General features: G+C 41.9%; 2 protein-coding genes across 3 annotated transcripts; one reads left to right on the top strand and one right to left on the bottom strand.

Annotated features, from left to right (window-relative positions):
* Positions 1 to 245: 245 nt before the first annotated feature.
* LOC110969365 (pre-miRNA 5'-monophosphate methyltransferase) lies at positions 246 to 2,289 on the top strand. Its single transcript, XM_051948173.1, has 2 exons — positions 246 to 483; positions 1,550 to 2,289. The coding sequence occupies exons 1-2, from the start codon at positions 283 to 285 to the stop codon at positions 2,099 to 2,101; spliced, it is 753 nt and encodes a 250-aa protein (XP_051804133.1). The 5' UTR covers positions 246 to 282; the 3' UTR covers positions 2,102 to 2,289.
* Positions 2,290 to 3,226: 937 nt separating this feature from the next.
* On the bottom strand, positions 3,227 to 23,189 carry ppp4r1l (protein phosphatase 4, regulatory subunit 1-like). Of its 2 annotated transcripts, XM_022219430.2 has the most exons (20): positions 23,110 to 23,189; positions 20,728 to 20,772; positions 20,203 to 20,332; positions 18,860 to 18,966; positions 18,622 to 18,764; positions 18,318 to 18,464; positions 17,690 to 17,797; positions 16,903 to 16,968; positions 16,500 to 16,658; positions 15,896 to 16,020; positions 13,941 to 14,455; positions 13,539 to 13,846; positions 12,626 to 12,712; positions 12,301 to 12,486; positions 10,674 to 10,835; positions 10,354 to 10,454; positions 9,109 to 9,229; positions 8,628 to 8,762; positions 7,978 to 8,119; positions 3,227 to 5,365 (listed from the first exon to the last, which is right to left on the bottom strand). In XM_022219430.2, exons 1-20 carry the CDS (start codon positions 23,114 to 23,116, stop codon positions 5,220 to 5,222), a joined length of 2,940 nt encoding a protein of 979 aa, XP_022075122.2. In that variant the 5' UTR covers positions 23,117 to 23,189; the 3' UTR covers positions 3,227 to 5,219. The 2 variants fall into 2 exon arrangements, with proteins under 2 accessions (XP_022075122.2, XP_051804131.1); XM_051948171.1 differs by lacking the exon at positions 23,110 to 23,189 and having other exon boundaries at positions 20,728 to 20,836.
* Positions 23,190 to 23,246: the final 57 nt, after the last annotated feature.

The following is a 23,246-nucleotide window of genomic DNA, read 5'->3' as shown; positions in this document are numbered from 1 at the left end:
CACAGCAGAGAAATACAGGTTGAGAAGTTCATTCTAATAATAATGCCCAGCAATTTTCTTAAGGAGTAAAAGAAACGTTTCAAATCATTTTTAAAAGCAAGAATAGTCAGAGAAACCTTTTTAAAAAACTACAACTGTGTTATTATCCAGATTAAACCTTAATTCTCAAAAATTCTCTACATGGAAACATCCACGAACCAACCACCGAGAAAACTCCACGGTCCAGATTGACTGCAGCCCACATTTTCCACCCGGACGCTTTTCGGAGGTGCACACGTTACAATGGCGTCATGCGCGATGAGCAGAGACCCCGATGATGAAGCGATCGATCCCGGAGCTGCTCCTTACGGAAACTTTATCAACTACTACACCTTCAACCCTCCGGAGAACCGCCTGAGTCTGATCCCGACCTCCCTGCTGCAGGATTTAGGCCTCAGCGAGCAGCGGAAAACCCTGATCCTGGATGTGGGCTGTAATTCAGGGGTGTGTGAAGTTTTAGTCTGATTTTAAATGTATATATGCTTCAACAGATGATTGAGGGACCTTTGAAGTCCATGGGATATATCATGCATGTATATTTTATTAAAAGTAAAACAAAAACTCATGTTTTTTATGTTCATCATGATCATATATTTACAAATTCCGTGATTATTTATATGGAAACAATCACTTATTAATAAAAAAAATGACTGGATGTCACTGAAATATGTTACAAAAAGTCCCGTAATTATATGTTAAGATTAGAACCGTACTGCAGACAGGACTTTCCTACACGACACACTGTATTATACAGGGTGGGCCATGAGTTTCCCTACATAGGAAAATAAACATGTTGGACAGCCGTTTGTATTTATATAATGTGCTCTATATGATTACCATTGTTTTGAAAACACTGTTGTTGAAGACTGAAAACTTACAGCTGTTTTGCAGTCTGTGCAGCTCTCCTCATGATGAGAAACCTGAACTTTGTGTTAACCTTCCTGTTGTCCTCATTTACAGGAACCAAACAATATTGTTACTTTTTTTTGAAAAAAATCCAACAATTCAGCAAAAAAATTCCCCAAATTTATAAAAAAAAAAATTGCAAAATCTTCAGGAAGAAAATTCCTAACATTCCCTAAAAATTTCTCTTAAAGGTTTTATTAAAAAAAAAAAGAAAATCCCCAAATTTAGCAAGAAATAAAAATTTTAAAAAAAATAAAAAATGTAATATTTTATGAAATGAAGAAAAATCTTCCAAAAAAATCCTAAAAAATATCTAAAGTTATTCCATATTTATCAGTAAAACTTCTAATATTTTCTTTAAGAACATTCAGAAAAAAATAAACCAAAATCCAGCGAAATTCGCTGGATTTTGGTTGATTTTTTCTGAATGTTCTTAAAGAAACATTTTTTTTAACATTTCTTTTTTACGTCAAAAAATGTTAAAAATGTCTCCAAAAAATGGGTCAATTTGACCCACAGGATGACAGGAGGGTTAAATCTGTGGCGCTCCTCTTCCATGCTTGTGACAGCTGTCTTCGGTTTTCTTTCACCCTGTGAATGACAGGAGCTGAGCGTCGCCTTTTACCAGCATCTGGTGCAGGATCCTGCCAGCAAAGAGGAGTCTGACAGGAGGATGGTTCATCTCCTCGGCTTCGACTTGGATGAAGCCCTCATTCGGCGTGCGCAGCAGACCAATCCTCTCCACGACAGCATCACCTTCATCCCTCTGGACGTCACCGGAGACACCGACCGGCTGCAGGACTACCTCCACCAGCACGGCTGCTCCCGCTTCCACCTGAGCCTGTGCCTGGCTGTCACCATGTGGGTCCACTTAAACCACGGGGACTCCGGTCTGCTGCTGCTGCTCTCTCGCCTGGCCTCCATCAGCCAGCACCTCCTGCTGGAGGCCCAGCCCTGGAAGTGTTACCGCTCCGCAGCCCGACGGCTCAGGAAGCTGGGCCGCTCAGACTTTGACCATTTTAAGACGCTGGAGATCCGGGGGGACGTGGCGGATCACGCCAGGGAGCATCTGGAGAGACGCTGCGGCATGGAGCTCATCCAGAGCTTCGGCAGCACTGCATGGGACCGGAAGCTGATGCTGTTCAGGAGGAGATGAGACTCAGAGACACTTTCAGCTGCTGCAGAAGAGATGTTCAAGAAAGCTGGACACTACAGTGAAGCTGGATGATTAGTTGATCAACGTGTATAAACTCAAGTCACTTCACACAGTTGGCACTATTGATCAGATTCATCAATAATGACTAGTGGGGCTACAACCGATGATTAAATTCATTATTAATCTGACAGTTTTTTTCATGACTTTTGTTGATAAAATGTTAGAAAATACCGTACTTTGCGGACTACAGGCCGCTACTTTTTTCACATGCTTTGAACTTCTTTTCCCTTCAGGGGTCGCCACAGCGAATCAATTGCCTCCATCTAACCCTGTCTTCTGCATCCTCTTCTCTCACACCAACTACCTTCATGTCCTCTTTAACCCAGAGGGTTTTCACATGCTTTGAACCCTCTGGGTTAAACAACGATGCGGCGAATTTATAGATTTTTACAGACTAAAGAGCTTCATGCTGCCAGTACGTTTGCAAAACTTTCAGGAAGAAAATTCCAATAATTCCTTCAAAGTTTGTCTTAAAAGTTATATTTAAAAAAAAAAAAAATCCCCCTAATTTGGCAAAATAAATATTTTAAATATTTTTAAAAAATGAGTAAAAATCTTCCCCAAAAAATCTCTAAAGTGATTACATATTTATCAGTAAAACTTCTATTTTCTCGAAGAACATTCACATAAAAACCAAAATCCAGAATATTTTTGTGAATGCTCAAGAAATTTGACATTTCCCCCCCCCAAAAAAAAATGTTCAAACATTTCTCAACAATGTTGAAAATGTGGACATCAGAAGTTTCACTGTGAAAATACTTTTTTTCCCCACATTTTCAAACTTTAAAACGGGTCAATTTTGACCCGCAGGACGACACGAGGGTTAAAAAAAAATACACAATTTGACTAATTATTGCAGTTCTTGTAAAACTTTAGCATTAATGACAAGAACGGTTCCAGAAAACTGGGACCTGCAGCACAGAACCTTTAGTTGTTTCTTACCAGAAAGTGTTCTAAATATTGCGATCATTCCGTCTTTGTTCACTCTCTAGCTTTAAACAGTGAAGAAGTGTTCCAGCTGACTGAACCGCAGCAAAAGCACAGAACAAAAACTTCAGCGCACTGTAATTTTCATCATTTTAATTACAGAATACTAAAAATAACATTACATAAAATGTCTTTTTAAAAGAAACCATTGAATATTACAAAGGTTGTAAATTTTGTAAAGTTAGGATATAAAATCTTTGAACAGTGGTGCATAATTGAAAAAGAAAAATAATTTTCATAAAATGTATATATTAACTGTTCTACTACATAAAAATGAGATGGACACAAATCGCAGACAGACGAGATGAGTGGACACCGCCATTACCGCGGTGAGCTCTCCTTTCCAAGGAAGAAAGACTTGAGATGCACAGCACACACCACAATCAGCTTAAGATCGCAACTTATGTCTACGCTCAAAACGAAAACAACAAAAAGAGAGAGGGTTACCATTTACAACAGGGGAAAACAAAACGAGCTCAAGAGACTAAAAAAAGTGACTTGGTGACTGCTCCCAGTATTCACACACATCTCGATGGGTAAAAAAAACAAAACAACCCACACTACACTGGCCTCGGTTCCGCTAACACGCCTTTTTCCACAGGTTCACGCTGTACAAAAATGTTCAAAATGATGGGAAACCTCATACTCAGATCATTCCGCCAACACGGGGAAATGACCATCGGGTGTCTTTCGGTCTCCTAACGCAGCCGTTCCTACATCCTACTGTACAACTGCTCAGTCAGATCCACTGAAAGCAACCATGGTCTCAATTCAATATCAGGAGGTCAGCCTTAAAGAAGTGGAATACGCTATACACAAGGGGGGAAAGAATGAAGTGGGGGAAACATGCATAATCCAACAGTGTGCTTGCTTTCTTCCTCTTCTCTCTGAGTTTTGCTTCATCGTGAGCCCTTGTCACCGATGTTTTCGCCACAGAATTGCTCCAAAAAAAAAAGAAAGAATCACCGACTGAGGACATTCAGAGCCTGTTTGAACCGCGGATGTTCGTCTACACGTGCGACACACTGGCCAGTCGTGTCCAAACAGAGGTATTTCATTCGTCTCCTGGCTGCTCGGGAGACACGCCGTGTCACATTTTTGGTTAACAGACACAGAGAAGGGGTGGGAGCAATCAACAGTTCATTGAGTTGTTTGTTAAAAAAAAAAAAAGATATGGTTTTAATCAAGAGTTACGCTGAGTGGCAGAATCACTGTTCCTTCTGTGCAGTAGTAGTGGTTTCAGTGGCCCGTGAAGACCAGGTGAGAAAGAGAGTGATAAAAAGAAGGGAACAGACAACAACCCAGAGGACATCTGAGACAACAGGCGTTCAGGAGGAAAATGAGGCGAGAGACACCAGCAGAGCTACTTGGTTTGGCTGGTCTGTTGCTCAGACAGCTGGAGTTTTTTTTTTTGTGTTTGTTTTATCACCAGGGATCCACGAGCTGCTGCCTGTCAGTGAAGCTAATAATGCTGTTTAGGTTCGGATGAGTCCCCCTGAGTTAGTGCACACATCAGAGTCAGGCAGGCCTCGCCCGCTTGTTCATTAAAAAAATCCACAAAAAGAAGTAATGAGAGAAAAAAAAATCATTTCAATTTTTAAATCAAGCTTGGAATTAGCTTTGGAGAGAGAGAGAGCCCATCGGAGTTTAACGAGTCTGTGATCGGGGGGGGGGGGGCTGAGTCGATGCTGTTAGTGTGGAGGAGGGTGAGGAAAAGTTCAGGCGGAAATACGGCAGCTGCCTCCAAGATGGTGCAGCCGACGTCTGAGTCCTGCTCATTCTCTGGAAACTCTGAGAAGCTTCTTGTTGTTGTGAACGTACTGTGCGCTGTGTAGTGCCCAACCAGACACTGGGTTGTGTAGTCTGAGCACGCTCGTACTTCTCAGTTGTACGCTGAACATCTGACGGGGTTCTCGAGTGGTCGTTGGTGCGGTTCTGCCCAGCAGGCGAGTGGTTGGGGGATCTGGTCGGGTGCTGGTGCTGCAGGTTACGCCGACTGAGCGTCAGTCAGACAGACAGGTAGGTAGGTAAGACAGGCAGGTGGGCTGTGATGGGGTTTGGGGAGCTGAGGCTAGATCAGAGGAGCTGTATCCATCAAGCTTTTGTTTGGGTCCAGGCTGGCAAAGAAGCGAACGTCCCGGTCCTTGTCGGACTGCAGGGTCATCACAGTCTCCTCCAGCTCGTCAGAGCAGGCACAGCCCGGCTCCTTGAAGTAAGCTGGACACAAAACTCAGGTTAGTGGAGAGAAAAAGCTCTCAGATGAAAGCTGCAGGGTATTTGTTGGAGATAAGGATAGGCATGTGTTAACTTCTGAAAGAAAAACTAACAATTAAAAGTTAAATTCATGAAAGTGTCTCTGCATAAAAAGGCAGGAGAGCCTCCAGTGTGTACATAGGAGGGATTCAGGTACAATATTGAGCTGTAACCTACTAATAAATCACTAAATAATCACTGCTGCTGGTGCAGAAAAGAAATAGACATTACATGTTTGTAAAAATGTGCTTCAGCTTACACCACATGCACAGACAGTCTAAGTTAAAACAGAAGTACATATGTGACACACAAAATGAAAAATACTTGTTTGTACCACATATTTAAAAATTACAGTAGCCTCATAAATGCATCCTGCAGCAACACAGGTTGCTCAGAAAAACTGAACACATTTAGCACATCTACAGGCGGTTTTTCCATTTTTTCCATTAGCAGCCACTCGACTTGGTTTAGGTCGCGCTCCATTACAGCTGAGTACCACCTCAAGGGTGGAGTCGTCATAGCACGACGGCAAAACGTCAAACAGCAAGCAGAAAATACACTTTTGAGCTTTTTCAGCTTCTCGCGTCACTGCTTCATCACCCTACTGTATCTGTGGACGGCCATCCGCTCAGAGAACTCCTGCTAAACTTTCTCCATCCAGCTCCATCTCTATTCTTTGGCCAGCCACCAAACACAGAAAAGTCTCGATCTTTTCATTCGACCTCAGTACAGGTCTGGTTGTCATGGTCAAATTCTGCCAATTTTCTTGAAGAGCAATGCGCACCTTCGCTGTTGCCAGTTTTTTTTTTTGGGTTTGGTTTTCGTGAAGGAGTCGCTCTCATGTGTCATCACTCCCTGTCCAATCAGTAACCTGCACTCCGACGACGTCACATTATCGGTTCGACTCAGCTCACTGAGAACCCCGGCCGAATAGGTTCCGTAATTTCCAGGCTATCGAGTGCACCTGAATACAAGCCGCACTCACTAAATTCAAAAAGAAAAAAAATTGTACATATATAGGCCGGATTTGTCTATAAGTTGCAGGTGCTCACGTTGCAACATGAGATATTTACACAAAGTCTTTTTAAACTTTTAATTAAATAAACGCTTTTTCCTGAACAGCCTGTAGTTCACGCTGACAATTTCAACGTCTCGCCATCGATTCACTGATGCCAAGCTAACATGCAGCAGCTCCGTTTCCTTCTTCTTCAGGCAGATCGACTGCCTTTAGCTTAAAATCTGCATCACATGCATTTCTTGGTGTGTTTTCTCCATTATGAAGGTGTGTGCATGAAGCGCAAAATGATCGATCTGAAGAATTTAGTGCGAGTGTGTTTGATTTAATTCAAACAGTTTCATTGGTCCACTGTGACCTGTTTAGTAATTTCCTTGGTCTGATGTGCGAGGCTAAACGCATTGGGGGCACGAAGCTAGTGAGCCTGTAAAGATCTATAAATTTGCCGCATCATTTAAGCAGCAGGGTTCAACGCGTGTGAAAAAAGTAGCGGCTTATAGTCTGGAAATTACAGCATTTTCTCACATTTTATCAACAAAACATTCATAAAAAAACTGGCAGACGTGACAAGGCTAAATGTATTGGCGGCATGAAGCTTGCTAGCTCGAAAAAGTCTTTAAATTAGCCACATTGTTGTTTAAGCCACAGGGTTTAAACCGTGTGGAAAAAAAGTAGCATCTTATAGTCCGGAAAGCACCGTATTAAAAAAAGTACCAGGTACTATGTCCTAATGGAAAACCCATAGACTGTATATATAGTGGACGTAGCATCTGGCTCCAAAAATAAAGCCCACCCAGAAGTGTCAAAAACTTGCAATATCACGCCGTCCGCTAGGGTTGGCTCCAAAAAGCTTTTGCTCCATAGACCCCAATTCATTTTTGGAAAAAATCAAATTTGATAGACTGATTTTCTACGGCTCAGGATTTTTTCCCCGTTAGTTTTCATGGTCAAAATGAGAGATCAGGTGGCCGATCTTAAAATAAATCAATACTGAATTTTAAATAAATCGTTAAAGTTGGCGTAGCCAGGGGGCGTGGCTATACTTGACAGACAGCAACAGAAGCCTCTGCGGTAAAATGTGGGCGGGATAAGAGAGTCCTCAGCCAATCCTGCCCCTCGTTGCTCTCCGGTCCAGCCTGTTTGATGACGCTTTTTACGTCACTGGCTCCAAAAAAATCCAAAACGGCGACCAGGAAGTAGCAAAATCCGGGCTTCATTTTCTCGGCGTTGAAACCAACGGGTGACGTCACGGTTAGTTCACGCCTGGGAAAACCTCACAAACCAAGTAGAGTAAGTGCTAATGGAAAAGCACCATAAGTAGTTAGTTTTGAACTAAAGCTAGAAGACAGTTAGCTTAGCATTGATGCTATAAACACAAAGTAACAACCAGCATGGCTCAGGACAAAGCTTAGCAGTCTACAGCATCTCTAAAGTTTACTATCCAACATGTCATCTAGGTTATGTGTCTATTAATAACCAGACAAGTTGGGATTTAACACGGGTTGAAGTTCTGTACATTCCTGCTCTATGAAAAACATCAGTCACTGTATTTTCAAATCACCTTTCTCCATCACACTCTGTCGAAGAGCCTTGGCCACCAGCACACGGACATTAGCCACCGGGTCTGAGGAGAGGCTGAGCAGGCTGGGCAGGAGATGCTGGCTGAACTGCTCCATGGGCATGCAGTCCTCCTCCACTATGGCCTGCAGGAAACACGAGGAAGCATTAAATCACACAGGCAGTTGCCGAACACAGGAAGAAGCGCTCCGAGGGACATTCCTAAGAACGAAGGCAGAACAGATCAAAAGCAGTTTGAAGTCGACAAACAGGCTCGTGAGCAAATCCGTTTTCCACCACGGTGTGAGTGCAACGCAGTGCACGGATTACAGTAAACACATTTTGTCCTCAAGCTGTGTCACATCAGCATGAAAACAATCAGTGTTTTGTGTGTATCCATTTTAAAAGTACACATTTATGTGCATGTTTTTATTAAGAAACTAAGTGGAGATGTTAAACAGAATGCTTAAACCATAAATGGATTCAAGCTGTTCTTCCCCAGCACATTTAATCCACCGACAGCAGCTCCTACAATCGATGAGGCATTTAAACGGGTCATAGAGCCATCTATGGAGCTGGAAACAGGTACACAGACAACATGCAAGCCACCGTTCTCCCATTTCAAAGGAAGTGATTCAGAGGAGAGCTACAGACCTGGCAGATGAAGGCAAAAGCCTGCCTCCCCACCCACTTGGGACAGTGGCAGAACCTGACGGTAAGCTCGTTGATGAAGTTCAGGCCCAGGTCATCGGCCCCACTCGCATACAGCTTCTGCAGGATCTCCACAACCTGAGGACAGCAGAGGTGATGACACACTTAGAAATGATTCATCGGATCAATGACGGGGGTAAAGCTGCAATTAATGTGCAAGTTTGATTGCAAATCTGTGTTCAAAGTGGTTATGAATCTGTCAAAAATGAGTCACCGTTTCACAAATTAGACCTTTAAGTGACACTCCAGCGTCCTCCTAGCCACACTGAGATGACTGCATCCATCTGCATGATTCATTTCCCTTTTGGCTTAGATTTTCCAGTGTTTCTGCTGACCCGACCATTTGTCACACGTTGCGAATGTTTTATTCTCACCAGATGTTCCCTCCACCGGTAAATCCCACAAACTCTGCTTGTAAACTCACCAGTTTGTAGGAGATCCACCTGACCTCTGAGACTTTGTCGGAGCAGAGCGTGAGAGCGATCTGTCTGAGGTAGTCATACACGTCGTAATGGCTGTACAACTCTATGATCAGGATCAGCTGCCTGGATGGAGACATTTTAAGAGCACGTTTAAACAGTAGTACGACAGAAAATTCTAACAAGAAAAACTGCAATTTAAAATGTAAAAAATAAAGGCTTCTCGTGTTGTCCTGAGGGTCAAAACTGACTCGTTTAAAAATGTGGAAAAAATAAATATTTTCACAGTGAAACTTCTGATGTCCACATTTACAACATTTTTGGGAAATATTTGAACATTTTTAGTGGGAAAAAAAATGTTTAAAAAAAGTTTAAGAACATTCACAAAAAAAAAAAAAATCAACCAAAATCCAGCAAAATTCTCTGGATTTTGGTAGATTTTTTTGTGAATGATCTCAAAGAAAATATTAGAAGTTTTACTGACATATATGTAATAATTTTAGATAATATCAGGACTTTTTTGGAAGATTTTTACAAATTTTTTGAAAATATTTACAAGAATTTTCTTTGCCAAATTTGGGAGGATTTTTTTTAAATAAAACTTTTAAGGGAAACTTAAGGAATTATTGGAATTTTCTTCCTGAAGGTTTTGCAAATTTTGTGAAATTTGGGGAATTTTTGCTGAATTTTTTTTTCCCGACAAGGAAACAATATTTTTTGGTGGCTGTAAATGAGGACAACAGGAGGGCTAAGAAGGAGGTCATTCATTCCATCTGCTGTAAGACTTTACATCAGCATCACTGGCTGATGTTAACATAAACTGGACTCTATCAATTCATTTTAAACCATGGTCAAATCTGCACAACAATTCTTTGCACTGCTGGCATTTTTGCACTGTTACAGTTCCATTTATTCCACAAACCACTTCATACTGACATCATTTATAGTGTAGTAACACTGTATTTATTCATTTTTCATTCTTGTATATATTGTACATATTATTGTTATTATAATTATTATCATTACTGTGCATAAGGTTAGTGCTGCTTTGAAAGTTGCTGCTGCCGTAACGCTGGAAATTTCCCCTTACATGGGGAGTAATAAAAGATTATCTTGTCTTATGAAATCAAACCGAGTGATGGAATCTAAATCCAATCAATACATGGAGTCAGGACCATCTGAATAAAAGTTCTGTAAATGTAAGCATTTACAATTTCATTTAAAAGAGAGAAGAGGAAAAGGAGACGTACTCTGCCAGCTCGTATCTGAATCTCCAGTTGCGACTGTTGTCCGTCACCATGAACTCCTGCAGTTGGTACAGATATTCTCTTCTCTTGTCTGCATGCAACAGCTGCAACAAGAACAAGAAGACAAACCCGGTTAGTTATCAAGCGCTACTTTGTCAATTTTCTTCTTTCACACAGTGTGTTAAATATCAAAGAGCTGTGAAATTAGGCCCTTTGAAACAACAGCATTGCTAAAGTGCGCCATTGTCTCTGTAATCTTCAAACAAGGCTCTGAAAAAGTGTCATCACACTTGGATGAGCAGCAGATGAAGCCGTAATCTCACCTTCAGGAAGTCATACAGGTGTTTGAGCACCCCAATGCGGACTTCATCCAGGTCTTTGAGGAAACCGTTGAAGATGGGCACCAGATCAGCTGCTGTCAGCTGGTCCCCCAGGATGACTGCCAACTCATGGATAGAGAAAGCCAGCGTACGCCGCACCTTCCACTGAGAGGGACAAAGTGACAAGAAAACAAACAGAAAAGGATTAAAGCACCAGCTGTGAGCAAGCAAACAGATTGCAAAAGTCCCATTAGTTTGCTTTTTAAATAGGACAGCTACCACTGATAAAACCTGATTGTGTAAATAAAAAAAAAAAAAGACACTTTTCGGAACCCCTCTGCTTTTCGATAGTTGTGCAAAGCGACGTTGTCAAGACATTCAGTGCTGTGAGGAAGTAATGAGTAACAGGCATGCTGTCACAGCCACTGCTATTTAAAGAGCGGCAACATTTCCTTTTCTTGTTCACACCCTTAGCAGTGCTTCTACACCGCAAATGCCACGATAAAGCCTCTCTACACTCTGAATCTGTTCTGTGTCCCCGCCAAAAAAAATAACGCTTAAACCAAACGTCAAAAAAACAACAACTTTGTCATCAATTAAATCAACACTGTTCAGGCGGCACTGACGGATCCATCAACAGCCGGAGAATTTATAGCACTGGTGAACAAAGTCAGAAAATTAGGAGCAAAGTTTCCCCACATGAGTACTGCTGTGGCTCATACTGGCAAACCAACCAGTTACAACACAACAGGAGATGATGAAAAACACACATGGAAGCTGGCATGACACTGCAAAAACATTCTTAGCATAACCTAAACATCAGCATGCTGCATTTTTATCCTAGCCCTCCTTGTTTCGAGGCTTTCAGATGTATACAAATGCCGTGGCCTGTTTGGGTGCTCAGCAGAATCTGACATGCCTCGACACAGATACCATTTAACCTGATATATGATCCAGACTGTATTAATCCCATCTTGCAGCGTAGCAAACATTCATCACACTTGCAAGACTGCTGTCCCACATACAGTCATTTTAACTAAGTCCAAAAGGTGCTCACACAGTTCAAGCTAAAGACAAATTCACCAACACTGATGGATGGGTTTCTTATTAGGAGTTATGCTCATTAAACTTACTAAAAGAATAACTCAGCAAGTGACTATCACATTTTTAAATTGGTAAAACTGGTTTATTGCACTGATAAATCCTAAAACAATGAATCCCATGTAAGGTTTGTTAGAAGAGCTTAATCAGACATCCTCAAATTAACAGCAACTGTATGATCTAACTCATATTTTGTTAAGAATGACACTTTCAGTAATTCTTCAAAAACTAAAAAGCGCCATCTTTCCGAATTAAATCCTCATCTGTGTCGCTGCTGTTCCTTTCCAATAAAAAATAAAAGGACATACAGTTTGGAGTCAACTCCCAGTTAACGATTGCTGAGACAGTGCACTAATTCAGCTTAAAGCAAAAAATATTCTCCTGGCAGGAATCCCAGAGCTCTAAAATCCAAACAGTCTATTCCTGAGCAGTCATTTTGCCGGAGCGTGGCTCGTATTTCTCCCGTTTTAGAATCAAACAACAAATCTGATCACACATCACCCCCGTGGTTTTCTGTCGTGCCTCCTACCTGTACATCAGTAGCGAGTGTCTCATATGTGTCCTTGAGGCAGTGCCAGTTCTGTCGGCCCAAAGTGAGCGCCACCCCAGGTAGGCTGAAGGCACAGTGTTTGGCTATCTCTGTGTCCACCGTCTGGGCCCGGGCTGGGTCCGTCATAGACAGGTACTGATCCAACAGCTGCTGGGGGATGACGTTCTGCGGAGAGGTTGATGATCACAGTAAGCAGGGAAGCACAGTGAGAAGGCATTTAATAATCCATGTCCGTGCTAATCGATACCAGCTCTAAAGGAGCCGATCAATGCTGCCAGGATTTATGATAGCAGTGCTGACTGACCTGGATTTTAGGCTTATCCTCAGACACTGGGCTGTGGGAAGAGTCCTCCTTTCCCTCCTCCTCCACACTCTCAATTAGTTCAGACTCCTGAGGAAAATGCAAATCCACACAGACACCGTTATGGAGCATGCTAGCACATTAAAGGAGCTAAAATTTTTCACCAGTCTTTTTGTTAGTCTGTAAAGGCACAAAACTTAAAGCAAGCTTATAGCTCTTCATTATGGTGAAGCTACAGAGGCGTTTGGTTGATTCGTAGCGCCTAAACACTAGACACCGGTGCTAAGGAAATGCAACAAGGGGTTCACCAAAAGCTGTGACTGGTCATTTTGCGAATCCTTCTGAAAGTGTTAGATCCCTGTTTTTATTTCATTTTTTTGAAGGGAGCATGCCTCAGCAGAAAAAAAAGATTAAGTGATACCACATATTGCTTCTATCAAGAATTAGAGAGATAATCAATCAAAATTTGCTGACATCCTTGGGTTGTGCAGCGCTCGATTTCGACGGTCGCCAGGTTGCCATTTGCGACTAAAAACGTCGCAAATCGAGCGCTCGATCAAGCTGAACCGCCTATCATGTTTTCTTCATGGAGGCAGCCACTTTGTATGATGTCATCAACCTGTCATGATTCCCGGCGCTCGCGGCGACCGTCTAAATCGAGCGCTGTTGTGGCTTGTTTTTAACAACCCACTGTCAGTCAAATCTGATCAAAATGCAGCCACACAGGCCTACTTAAACAACTGTGCTGAGTTTTTACTGCTTGTAAATAATAACAGTTTCTATTAACTTCAATTTTTGCAGATTTGTTGCAGTGGTGTTCAAAAGAAGAGATTTGCTTCTAAGCTCTGAATCCAAAACTGTGCACTTGTATAGAATCTACACAAATGTCTCAACAGACAGATTCAAAGAGTCGTACCAATACTGGGGAGTTAGGAGAAGACTCCTCCTGGTCCTCCAGAGGCTCCGTCTGCGTCTCCTCGTCTCCTTGCTCCTGGACCGGGCACGACTCTGAGGCTGGAGGTGTTTCCACCATTTGCTCTTCTTCTTCTTCTTCTGTGCAGCTCTCCTCACTCTCTGACTGAACCTCCACGGACCTACTCTCCACAGACGGGCTGTCGGCGTTGTTCTCAGGCTCCACCTCCGGCTCCACCTCAGTCGGGCTGTTGTCTGACGGGCTGTCGAGCTGAGCTGCCTTCAGAGCTGCTGACAACACCTGGACTTGAGCTGGAGGTAAATTAGACGCACAGTTCAACCTACACACCAGCGCCGTAACAAAAGCCTACAGCTCATCTTACATGTTCTGGCTGCGTATACTCACCCTGTACATCGGGATCATCAATGTGTGGCTGCAAACAGTCCAAAACCTTTTGGATCTGGTCGCTGGTAGCTTTGCCATGGCTGGACCTGGATTTGGGACAACTCTCTTCGGGCTCCTCTTCTTCTGCCTCTTTCTTTTCCTCTTTCTCTACCACTTCCTCTGATGTTTGACAACTTAGCATCTCCAGCTCCCCGCTGATGTCAGGTAAAGGAGACCTCCAATAGTGGAAAGAATTAAAGTTCTCATCCGTCTGCTCGGTTTCTTTTGTGTTCTTAGCATTATTCGTAGCCGTCGGGCTGTCGTTGCTACTTGTGTGGGTGAAGCCGTCGTGCATCTCCCCGGGAACAGAAGTGTGGCTGTCGTCGTAGCCGTGCAATTCCTCGCTGTCAGCCGTCACCACATGCTCTGGTGATGGTGTGGCGCGGCCGTCCTGGTTCGGAGGTGTATGGGTTATGGTTCTTTCTGTGTGGCAGCTGCTAATGCTGGAGCAGTTCAAGGAATTTAGGGAGCAGTCGCTAAAATGAGAGAAAAAATAAAACGGAGCTAAAATTTTAGTACAATTTATGTCTATTATCTACCACAGTGTGCTACTACTCTATTTGTAAATATTAAGTAGTAGCTGCACTATTCAAAGCCAACAGGTAAAAGCTTCTACCTGCATTAGAGCCTTAACTGCAGAGGAATTTTGAACAGAAAGAAATTCAAATCCTTCTTTAACACTGCTTAGTCCTATTCGAAGTGCAAACTGAAAAACAAACTGAAACTATGCCCCTGTTTATGTAGATAAGCCTTTATCAAAAAAGAAAAAAATAGTCCATCCTGATAATTAGTGCTGGGTTGAAAAAAATCGATTCGCCGATTTTAAATCGATTCTCATTTAAATTTTTTTTAAAAATCGATTCGCACGTCAAAAGATCGATTTTTATACACACATATATTTTTACATTTATTTTTTCCTGGGTGAACTTTAACCCCACTAGTGACGTGACTCGAGCAGGCGCGGCGTGAAGATACTGCGAGTTCTCTTAACAACATGGCGTCGGGCGGTAGCTGTGCAGTTAGCCAAACTCCGGATTTGAAAAGGCCAGAGTCGCTCAAAGCGGACATCTGGAATTATTTCGGGTTTAGGAACGACGATTCGAGAAAGGAGCTTGACAAGAGCAAAGCCATTTGCAAGATATGCCAGATGGAGGTAAAGTTTTGCGGAAACACGACCAACCTCAGGAACCACATGCAGCGACACCACCAAGACATCATGTCCAAGGCCGCCGGACCGCAACAAAAAAACTTAAGGAAGCTCTACAACTACCAGCTAGCTCTCCACGCGCTAACAAAATAACCGAGGCGATAGCGGGCTTTATTTGCAGTGCCATGGTCCCGTATTCCGTTGTTGAAAACCCGGGCTTCAGGTGGCTCATCAAGTTATGTGACACGAAAACGCATGGCTGAACAAGTTATCCCAAACATGTACGACGTAGTAAAAGAAGGGGTGAAAAGCAAGCTGCAGTCAGCTGAGAGATTGGCCATTACAAGTGACACGTGGACGTCCGTGGCTACGGAATCTTACATGAGTGTGACAGCACACTACATCGATGGGGATTGGAGCCTCATCTCAAACGCGCTACAGACTCGAAATAATCGATTCTGAATCTCAAGAATCAGAATCGATTCTTGAAATTTGAATCGATACCCAGCCCTACTGATAATGCCCATGTTTCATTTAACTGTTGACACCACATTTAAAGCTGTCTAAAAGACAAAATTCAATACTTCTGCATGTTCGTAAAATTAATGCCTGCATAAAAACACTGATCTCGCCAAACAGAATGACGACACTACCTCACACACACAAAAAAGGACATTCAGTCCACTAGTATTTGAACAGAATGAACAGAAGTATACTATTATTGCACCTCTTAATGTCTGTTGTTATAGTGTTGACAAGGTGAATGTACCTGTCTGATGTACACCTGGGCACCTCTAGTAGGGCACCATCCTCTCTGAAGTGAAGGCCTGTGCTGGAGGGGTTGGCAAAGGTGGAGATGAAACGCCCCAGAGACTGAAAGGCAGCCTGTCGCACCTGAAAATGGAGTGCAGAGGAGTACGTCTGTTTCATGATGTCTCAGGCTAACCATCCACATTTAGTTAGGGACTTCAGTTACTAGTGAACAAGACACTTCAATAGGAGTCAGCATACAAAGAGAAATAGCACACGTTCATCAGTTTTGGGCTGCATGTAAAAACCTTCTGGATATGGGTTGACAATGAAACGGGCTTGACGTTGGTAAAGTTTGGCAGACACTCTAAGAACAAAACCCTCAGACTTCAAGTTCCATTTCTTAATTTTTTGGCCCAATTTGAAAGTTTTCAAAGTTTAAGCAGGCAACACAAAATCCAAAACAAGAAGAAGATGGATACAGTGGTGAGGAAAAAATATACTTCTAGATTTAAGCAACGATCGCACCGATTTCGTCACAGTACACGGGAAGTTACACAAAAATGTGCTTGTAGTTTTATGCAATACTCTCAATTACACTTTTTCCTGTGCACGAGTCTTACCCAGCGGGACTGGTCACTGATGAGGCTGATGAACAGGGGGGACAGTTTTGCACGTCGCACCTCTGGAGAGGTGGAATTGGAGACCATCATGAAGCACTCAGCACAGGCTTTCCTGATGCCCCAAAGGCTGTCCGAGCACAAATCAAAGAACTTGGGCATCTGTATTAACAACAAAACCAGTTCAGTTCAGCTTGAAAAAAAACAGCGTTTGAACAGCGAGGAGCTTCGTCAACAGTGAACCTTTTAATGGGAAGTGTAAATGACATCACTTTGACTGCACAACAATTTAAAGAGCTCACTCAATGGACTGGATATGATGTTATAAGACATGAAGGACACAGCGGTAAACCTTCATGCTACCTAATGGCGCAAAAGGAAATATGTAATGAAAATGGGCTCTCACCAGTAGTTTTTCCGTGGCCTCCTGACCCACAATAGAACAAAACTCTCCAAAATTGGCTGCACAGACCTGCAATACATAATGAAAACAAGAAATAAATGACACAAAAATAAAATCTAATAAAATCGATTATTTCATTTGATACGACAGGACAAAGTCCAAAAGAAGATATTCTCCAAGGGTGCCAGTTTCTGTGTCACTAACGTTTCAACACATACTGCATTTGCATATTGGAATCTCACTGTATAAAAAAATGATTTGCATGGTTTATTTAAAGTGCAGTTCTGGGCAACATGCATGTTCTGAGCAAAAAACAACTGAAGTGTGACTTCAGCGAAAAGGAGGATTGTCTTTATAAAGAGCAAAGCCATGAAGATGCCTAAACTTTCCTCATCTGCTCTCTACCTCTACACCGTCCTGTCTCAAGAAATGTTAAAAAAAAAAAAAAGTCAAACAAACGAAGAGCTCAAAAAGTTTTTCCACAATGTTTAACTACCCTTGGAGTTCCTAAATATTTTCTCCAACTGGTACCAGCTACGCCAGAGAATTAACATTCCACACAGAAAACAACAGCGTAGTGTAGGCTAAGTGGATGCACAAAACAGAATTAAGGCGGACTGACGGAGTGATTGAATTTACACTGAGAGAGCAGCAGAAACACACACTAGAGCTCAAATAAATGCTCTCTCAGCTGTGAGCCCAGTCTAAAACTGAATATTTCTACTTTGAGTCATTTCCGACTTTTAGAAGAATCTAGAGGTGAGGATAAAAGTGATTTCAAAGTTACCACCTTGCGCACTTGGAAGAGTCTGGCATCACTGCACAGGTCACAGAAACGGGGCAACAACAGATGCTCCACCGTGTCTTTGCTTAACATGGTGACAACTTTACACATGATCTGCAGGAGGAAACGCATGGAAAGTGTTCAGCATAGTGACAATCTGACTGTGTCTCAATTACACAGCCATGCTGCTTCAGAACTAAAACTAGACAATTATGTTCACGAGCTTCAAACGAAGCAAAAAGCAAATAGACACAAACAATCATATTAGGAGTACAGAGGGAACGAAGGAGCCATTAGAAGGTTATGCACGTTTCAAGGGGCTGAAAACAATCTGAGAAAACTTGATTGTAAATCAGTGAAGTCAATTAGTGAACATCTGGCAGCGCATATGTAATAAAATGCCAACAAAATCTAAGTACCAATGGCACTCTATCATGCACGTTCTTTATTATAGCCTGTTTAGAAAGTAAAGTAATAAATGAAACCGATTGAGCCTCTCTGCCTGCATTGATCAACTATATCTGCAGCTTAAAGACAGTTCTGAGTGTTTTTAATTTCATTTAGGCTTATTTCCCTGCCGCAACATTTCTATAACAGTCTTTGTTTAAACAAAGTATATAAACAAAATTCTTACAGCCACAGCCTCGATTTTGTAGTCGTCATCACTGCTGGGTTCCGTAAGGTCGAGCAAAACTGGACAAACTTTGGTCTCCATATCAGCTTTAGAAATAAGGCCCTGCTCCAACAGAACAAGCAGCGCTGCCTGACTCGTCTTCCGCACCTAGAAAAGGCAAAATAGGGAAGTAAGAAACTATTTTTATACTGTAGAAGTAAATTAATCTCACCAATAAACCTATTTTTATTACTTCTATGTTTTAACAGTCAGAGAAAGAGCAAAAGCTGCAGCACAGCCCTGTAAACTGTGAACTCAAACCTACCTGGTTATTTGGATCAGTAAGATACCGGACAACAATCGGTACTAAGTATCTTGAGAAAGCAGCGGGGAAGTTGGGCCGACTCTCGTGCAAAAACATGGCAATGTTAGGAACCTGCTCCATCAGTTCAGCTCGCACTGTGGGCTCTGAGCACACACACATCAAGATACACGTTTAATGCACCAAAAATAACACATAACATTAACTGCAATCTACAGGAGGAAAAGGAAAATACATCTACCTCCATCTTCTGACATTCTGGCAACTGTCTCCATGACACTGATAAAGTCATTTTCATTGTCACTGAACTCTCGAAGCACATCAAGCAGGCCACGAGCCACGATCTGCCTAGAAAGCAACAGGAGCTTTAAGTTAGTAGACTGCTTTGCCAATACCTACAAGTGTCGAGAGCACGCAGTGTTAACACGCAGCACTGACAGAGCTGTCAAGTACATTTCACACACGTGTACTTGGAAATGACAGGAGGGCATGAACCCTGCAAAGCTGGGCATGAAAAGCATGAAGACTGGAACGAAACGCGTTTGCGAGGAGGCAACCGCAGTACTAAATGTTCACAGAAACACTGATTAAAATGTTCACAAACCACACATTAAAGATTTTAAATACACAAAGGTTATTTGTGAGGATTATACTGTTAACCAGGCAGAAAATACCATGTTAGAAACCTTACTACAAAAAACACAAAATATAAAAAATCGACATAAAATTCAATACTCTTTAAATCCATTATAAAGTGGGATTACAGATATCAACTTAATGCCATTTCCAGACACACAACATCCACCCAGGGCTCTGCTGTAAGTGTTTGGCATTCCTTCACTGTAGAGTTAGTACAGGTAGCAGTAAATACACAGGAATGCAGACAGTCGTCCAGCTGACTACGGAAAGAAAAACACATCCTGAGATGACGTGAGATCAGACAACATGCTAATCTCCTAGCAAAATGTCCGATGTAGCCTTTATGATAAAATTTAACTATAATTCTATACAATAAAAGCAAAAAATACTATGAAAGGTAGGACATATGAAAACACTGTGTGTAACATCACACCAGTTTTCATTTGAGACGCAAAGCTTTTATGCAATGACTTCCACCAGAGTTTCCTGGTTAACATGAACTCCTTCAAAATAAGATGAAACCTTCATCTGAATATCTGGTTACATTTCCTCATCACATTTACAATCAAAGGGACATCTCTAGCCCGTTTCACAGACGCTTCCCTGTTTCTCAGGTGTGGCACAACGCTTTCAGCACAAATCTACAGTACTGGAGATACACCTGAATTCATGGTTGGCCTGTCAAATAAGGTTCTGCTCAGAAGAAAAACACAAATGAGTGCTAGCCAAGAAACAAGTGGCTTAGCAGGAATGGAGAGCCAAACATGGAGATAATACTGTAAAATAGCTAAAGCCAGTGAGGAAATAGTAGCTGGATTATGATTCTAGTTAATATCTAGTTCATCAACTTAGCCTCACAACTGCAAAAAATCTTTTTAGCATTTTATACATCGTCTGCTTTATAGGTGTGTTGAATAAACACTCTGACCACAAGACTCCACTCACCTGTTGAAGACATTCTCACTGAAGGCGTACTTCTCTAGCCTCCCAAGAGGCGTTAGGTTGTCTTGTCCTGCGTCGAGGAAGGCTGTGATACGGATGCCGTCGCACTCTGAACCGTAGTCATCAAATCCAACTGAGGGAAAGAGAGAAGGATCGTTTTATAGCCATGAAGGCCGAAGGACACATGTAAGGCCTTCAAACACAAAACACCTAAAGTATGACTAACAGGTGTACCACGGTGATGTTCTGAAGATTGTGAGCGTAATTCATTATCCTATTTAATGTTTTGACCATAAATACACACTGACTTTGCGGCTGGATCCAAACTCTGCTTCATTACTATGGCTAATGCAGACTGTTAGTGTGTATAACTGCTAATAATAGCAAACCTCAAAACACTATTGACAGCTTTAAATTTGACATGTGTTCCCCAGAAAGCTCCATAAAGCTCCCTGTTAAGTACATAGATGCAAGCAATTAATCTTACATTCAAGGTATTGTTTCGTGTGTTTTTCCTGAAGTACTTACAATCATCCAGATCGTCATGGCTATCTTCAAAGTATAAAGATAGACCTGCAAAAACAAGGCAGTTAGTGAGGAGGGGACCCACGGTAGCAAACATGTCATCAACATACCATCACTCTACACCACACCCCCACTAAATGAAAGGAGCTCTGGGCTGGCTGGTTTACAATCTGACAATCACTAAGAAGACAGATTAATCACTCCGCAAAAACAAAATTTTACGCATTTACATGACAGCATCCATGTAGCAAAATAAAAGAGAAGCAAACTGAGAGAAGTCAGTAAATGCTGCGACGCATTTCTTTGACGAAATAAGTTAAAACGTCTTAAATGTATTGTTTAAGGAGATATTTTAATGGTGCACTCCTCTGGTTAATAAGTGAGAACGGTCTAGTGCACATCCATAAAATCTCAGATGAATCAGATCACATGCAATAAGTGATTAGGATGTCATCGATCAGTACACTAAACAACTAGTTTTTTCATCTGGTGGTATTATGGAAGTGTACTGCATTAAACTAAGAGGTGTTTCGGTATTGATATAAATGGGATAAACAAAACCTTATCTGCACAACACAATAACAGCACCACAAACTCTAACCCTTCAACCTCCAAAGTGAACACACAGCGGGATCAAGATGGTTCAATTTACGTACTGAAGACTGCTGTATTCATCTGCATTAGTTTTAGCCCGATGTACCTGATACGCAGGCAACTCTTTGTGTCTCATTTCCATTGTGTCGGCATTTGTCTGAGGAAAACATGTGTTGTCTTAAAGTGTCACTCACAAAGGCTTACAGGAGCACTGATTAGTGTGTGGGTGCTTCTATGTTGTACATTTATGTGTTGTCTCCATTTTCTGCAGGCACAAGCCACCTGACCCACCAGCTAATACAATTTCATAACAATCTTGGCATTTATTTTCTGTGTTTGTAAATTTCCTCATTACCTCACTTTATTTGAGAAGATATTTCATGTTAAAGTGACTATTTTTGTTTTGGTGCTCATACACAGTATGCGTTTATCGCCTAACATTTTTGTTTTTTCATGTTATATCTTGCATAAAGTAGATGCATACTGTATACAGCATCCTGTTAATTAATCATGTGTATCTATGGATCAGTATTGTCTTTCATGCATTCAAACAGGCACTAGTTTACGTTAATTTATCCATGTGCACTTACTTCAGATCACAAAACGTCTTGAACGGCTTCTAAATTAGTTGGTTAAAAAAAAGACACTTCTGTTTTTGCTTTGCATTATCATGAAGTCCAATCTGATGTTTTTCCCAGAGCCAATACAGAGATTTCATTCAGAAGCCAAGGACAACACATATCCAGTGGGCAAATAGACCTTCTAAATGCATGCTAAGGTTCCCCTGGGTCATATCATAAACATCGTGAATAATCCCTAAAGAATTTAAGGCACATTATTCTGCCGAAACTGAAATTAAAAAGCACATTCTAAGTGAGAAGCAGCCTTGGGTATTTTATAGTCGAGCTGACTGAAGATGATTTTATCCATTTGGCCGCCAGTTATCACGCAAACCAATGCGACGGTCGTGTTAAGGGGGGATTTTCAGCACCTTTACATATATTTGTGTGAGAAGATGACACATGGACACTGCAAATGCTGCTCTGTTCTGATTTATTTCCAATACCAATCAGCCTCAGACACAGGACAATAGGAGGGTATTGTATTCAACAGAAGAGCCCAGAAAGCTATCCCTGGAGCAGAGACGCATGTGTTTACAGCTGGGCAAGCAAGGGAATGTGCTCCAAATATAAAAACAACTCCTATCTCGTAACGACACATTAAACGTGCTTTGTAATGAGTGGAGTAAATACCTTTACAAGATGTTTGAAAGCACCCAAAAAAGCACGTTGGCAAAGAACCACATATCCCCTTTGTTATGGTATAAAGAAGGATTTGGTCAGCTTATGGCTGAAAATGACTTTAGCAACTCGGCTAACGTTAGCTAGGTCAACTCGCTAGCCTTTGCTATGACAGCATTTCGATATTAAACTCGGTTAAATACAGTCGATACTGCTTAACCAAAAAATACTGTGGTGATTTTAAATACCAAAAACAAGTACGAAGAAGTTTTGTTTTTGAACGCAGCCTCAAAGTCACGCATTTCGATACCTCTGAGTAGCTTTCGTTAGCTAACTGGCTAAGTGGTGCTAAGTTTGCTAACACGGCTTGTCCAGCCCTTTCGCTTGACTTGGCTCGCCTTAGCTAGCACTTCGTCAGGGAATACAGCACAAGCAGTGAAGTAGAAGCTTCCGTTGAACTAATGCAACCCTGAATACTGCACTACCGCTTTATGGGTACCAACACAGCGTCAAAGTATAGAAGAAAACACGGTTTAAAAAGTGCCATTACCTGCCATCTTGAGTATCGGCTCGGCTCTGCGGGCTGCCGTCCCGTGTGGGCTGTCACCACCGCACAGCTGTCACTCAAACAAGGCAACAAACTACTTCCTGAAAGTACTTCCTGATGCTGGTATTCGCTGGCCGATT

Source organism: Acanthochromis polyacanthus, chromosome 5 (genome assembly GCF_021347895.1).
Source record: "Acanthochromis polyacanthus isolate Apoly-LR-REF ecotype Palm Island chromosome 5, KAUST_Apoly_ChrSc, whole genome shotgun sequence".
Classification (NCBI taxonomy): domain Eukaryota; kingdom Metazoa; phylum Chordata; class Actinopteri; family Pomacentridae; genus Acanthochromis; species Acanthochromis polyacanthus.
This window is presented reverse-complemented; position numbering and strand designations above follow the sequence as displayed.

Excerpts from the sequence above, each read along its gene's own strand:
- LOC110969365 (XM_051948173.1), top strand. The coding sequence starts at position 283 with ATGGCGTCATGCGCGATGAGCAGAGACCCCGATGATGAAGCGATCGAT. Across the intron at positions 484-1,549 it reads ATGTGGGCTGTAATTCAGGG|GAGCTGAGCGTCGCCTTTTA; the intron begins GTGTGTGAAGTT and ends TGTGAATGACAG.
- ppp4r1l (XM_051948171.1), bottom strand. The coding sequence starts at position 20,821 with ATGTTTGCTACCGTGGGTCCCCTCCTCACTAACTGCCTTGTTTTTGCA. Across the intron at positions 18,765-18,859 it reads CAGAATGTCAGAAGATGGAG|AGCCCACAGTGCGAGCTGAA; the intron begins GTAGATGTATTT and ends GTGTGTGCTCAG. Across the intron at positions 9,230-10,353 it reads TTCAGATACGAGCTGGCAGA|GCAGCTGATCCTGATCATAG; the intron begins GTACGTCTCCTT and ends GTCTCCATCCAG.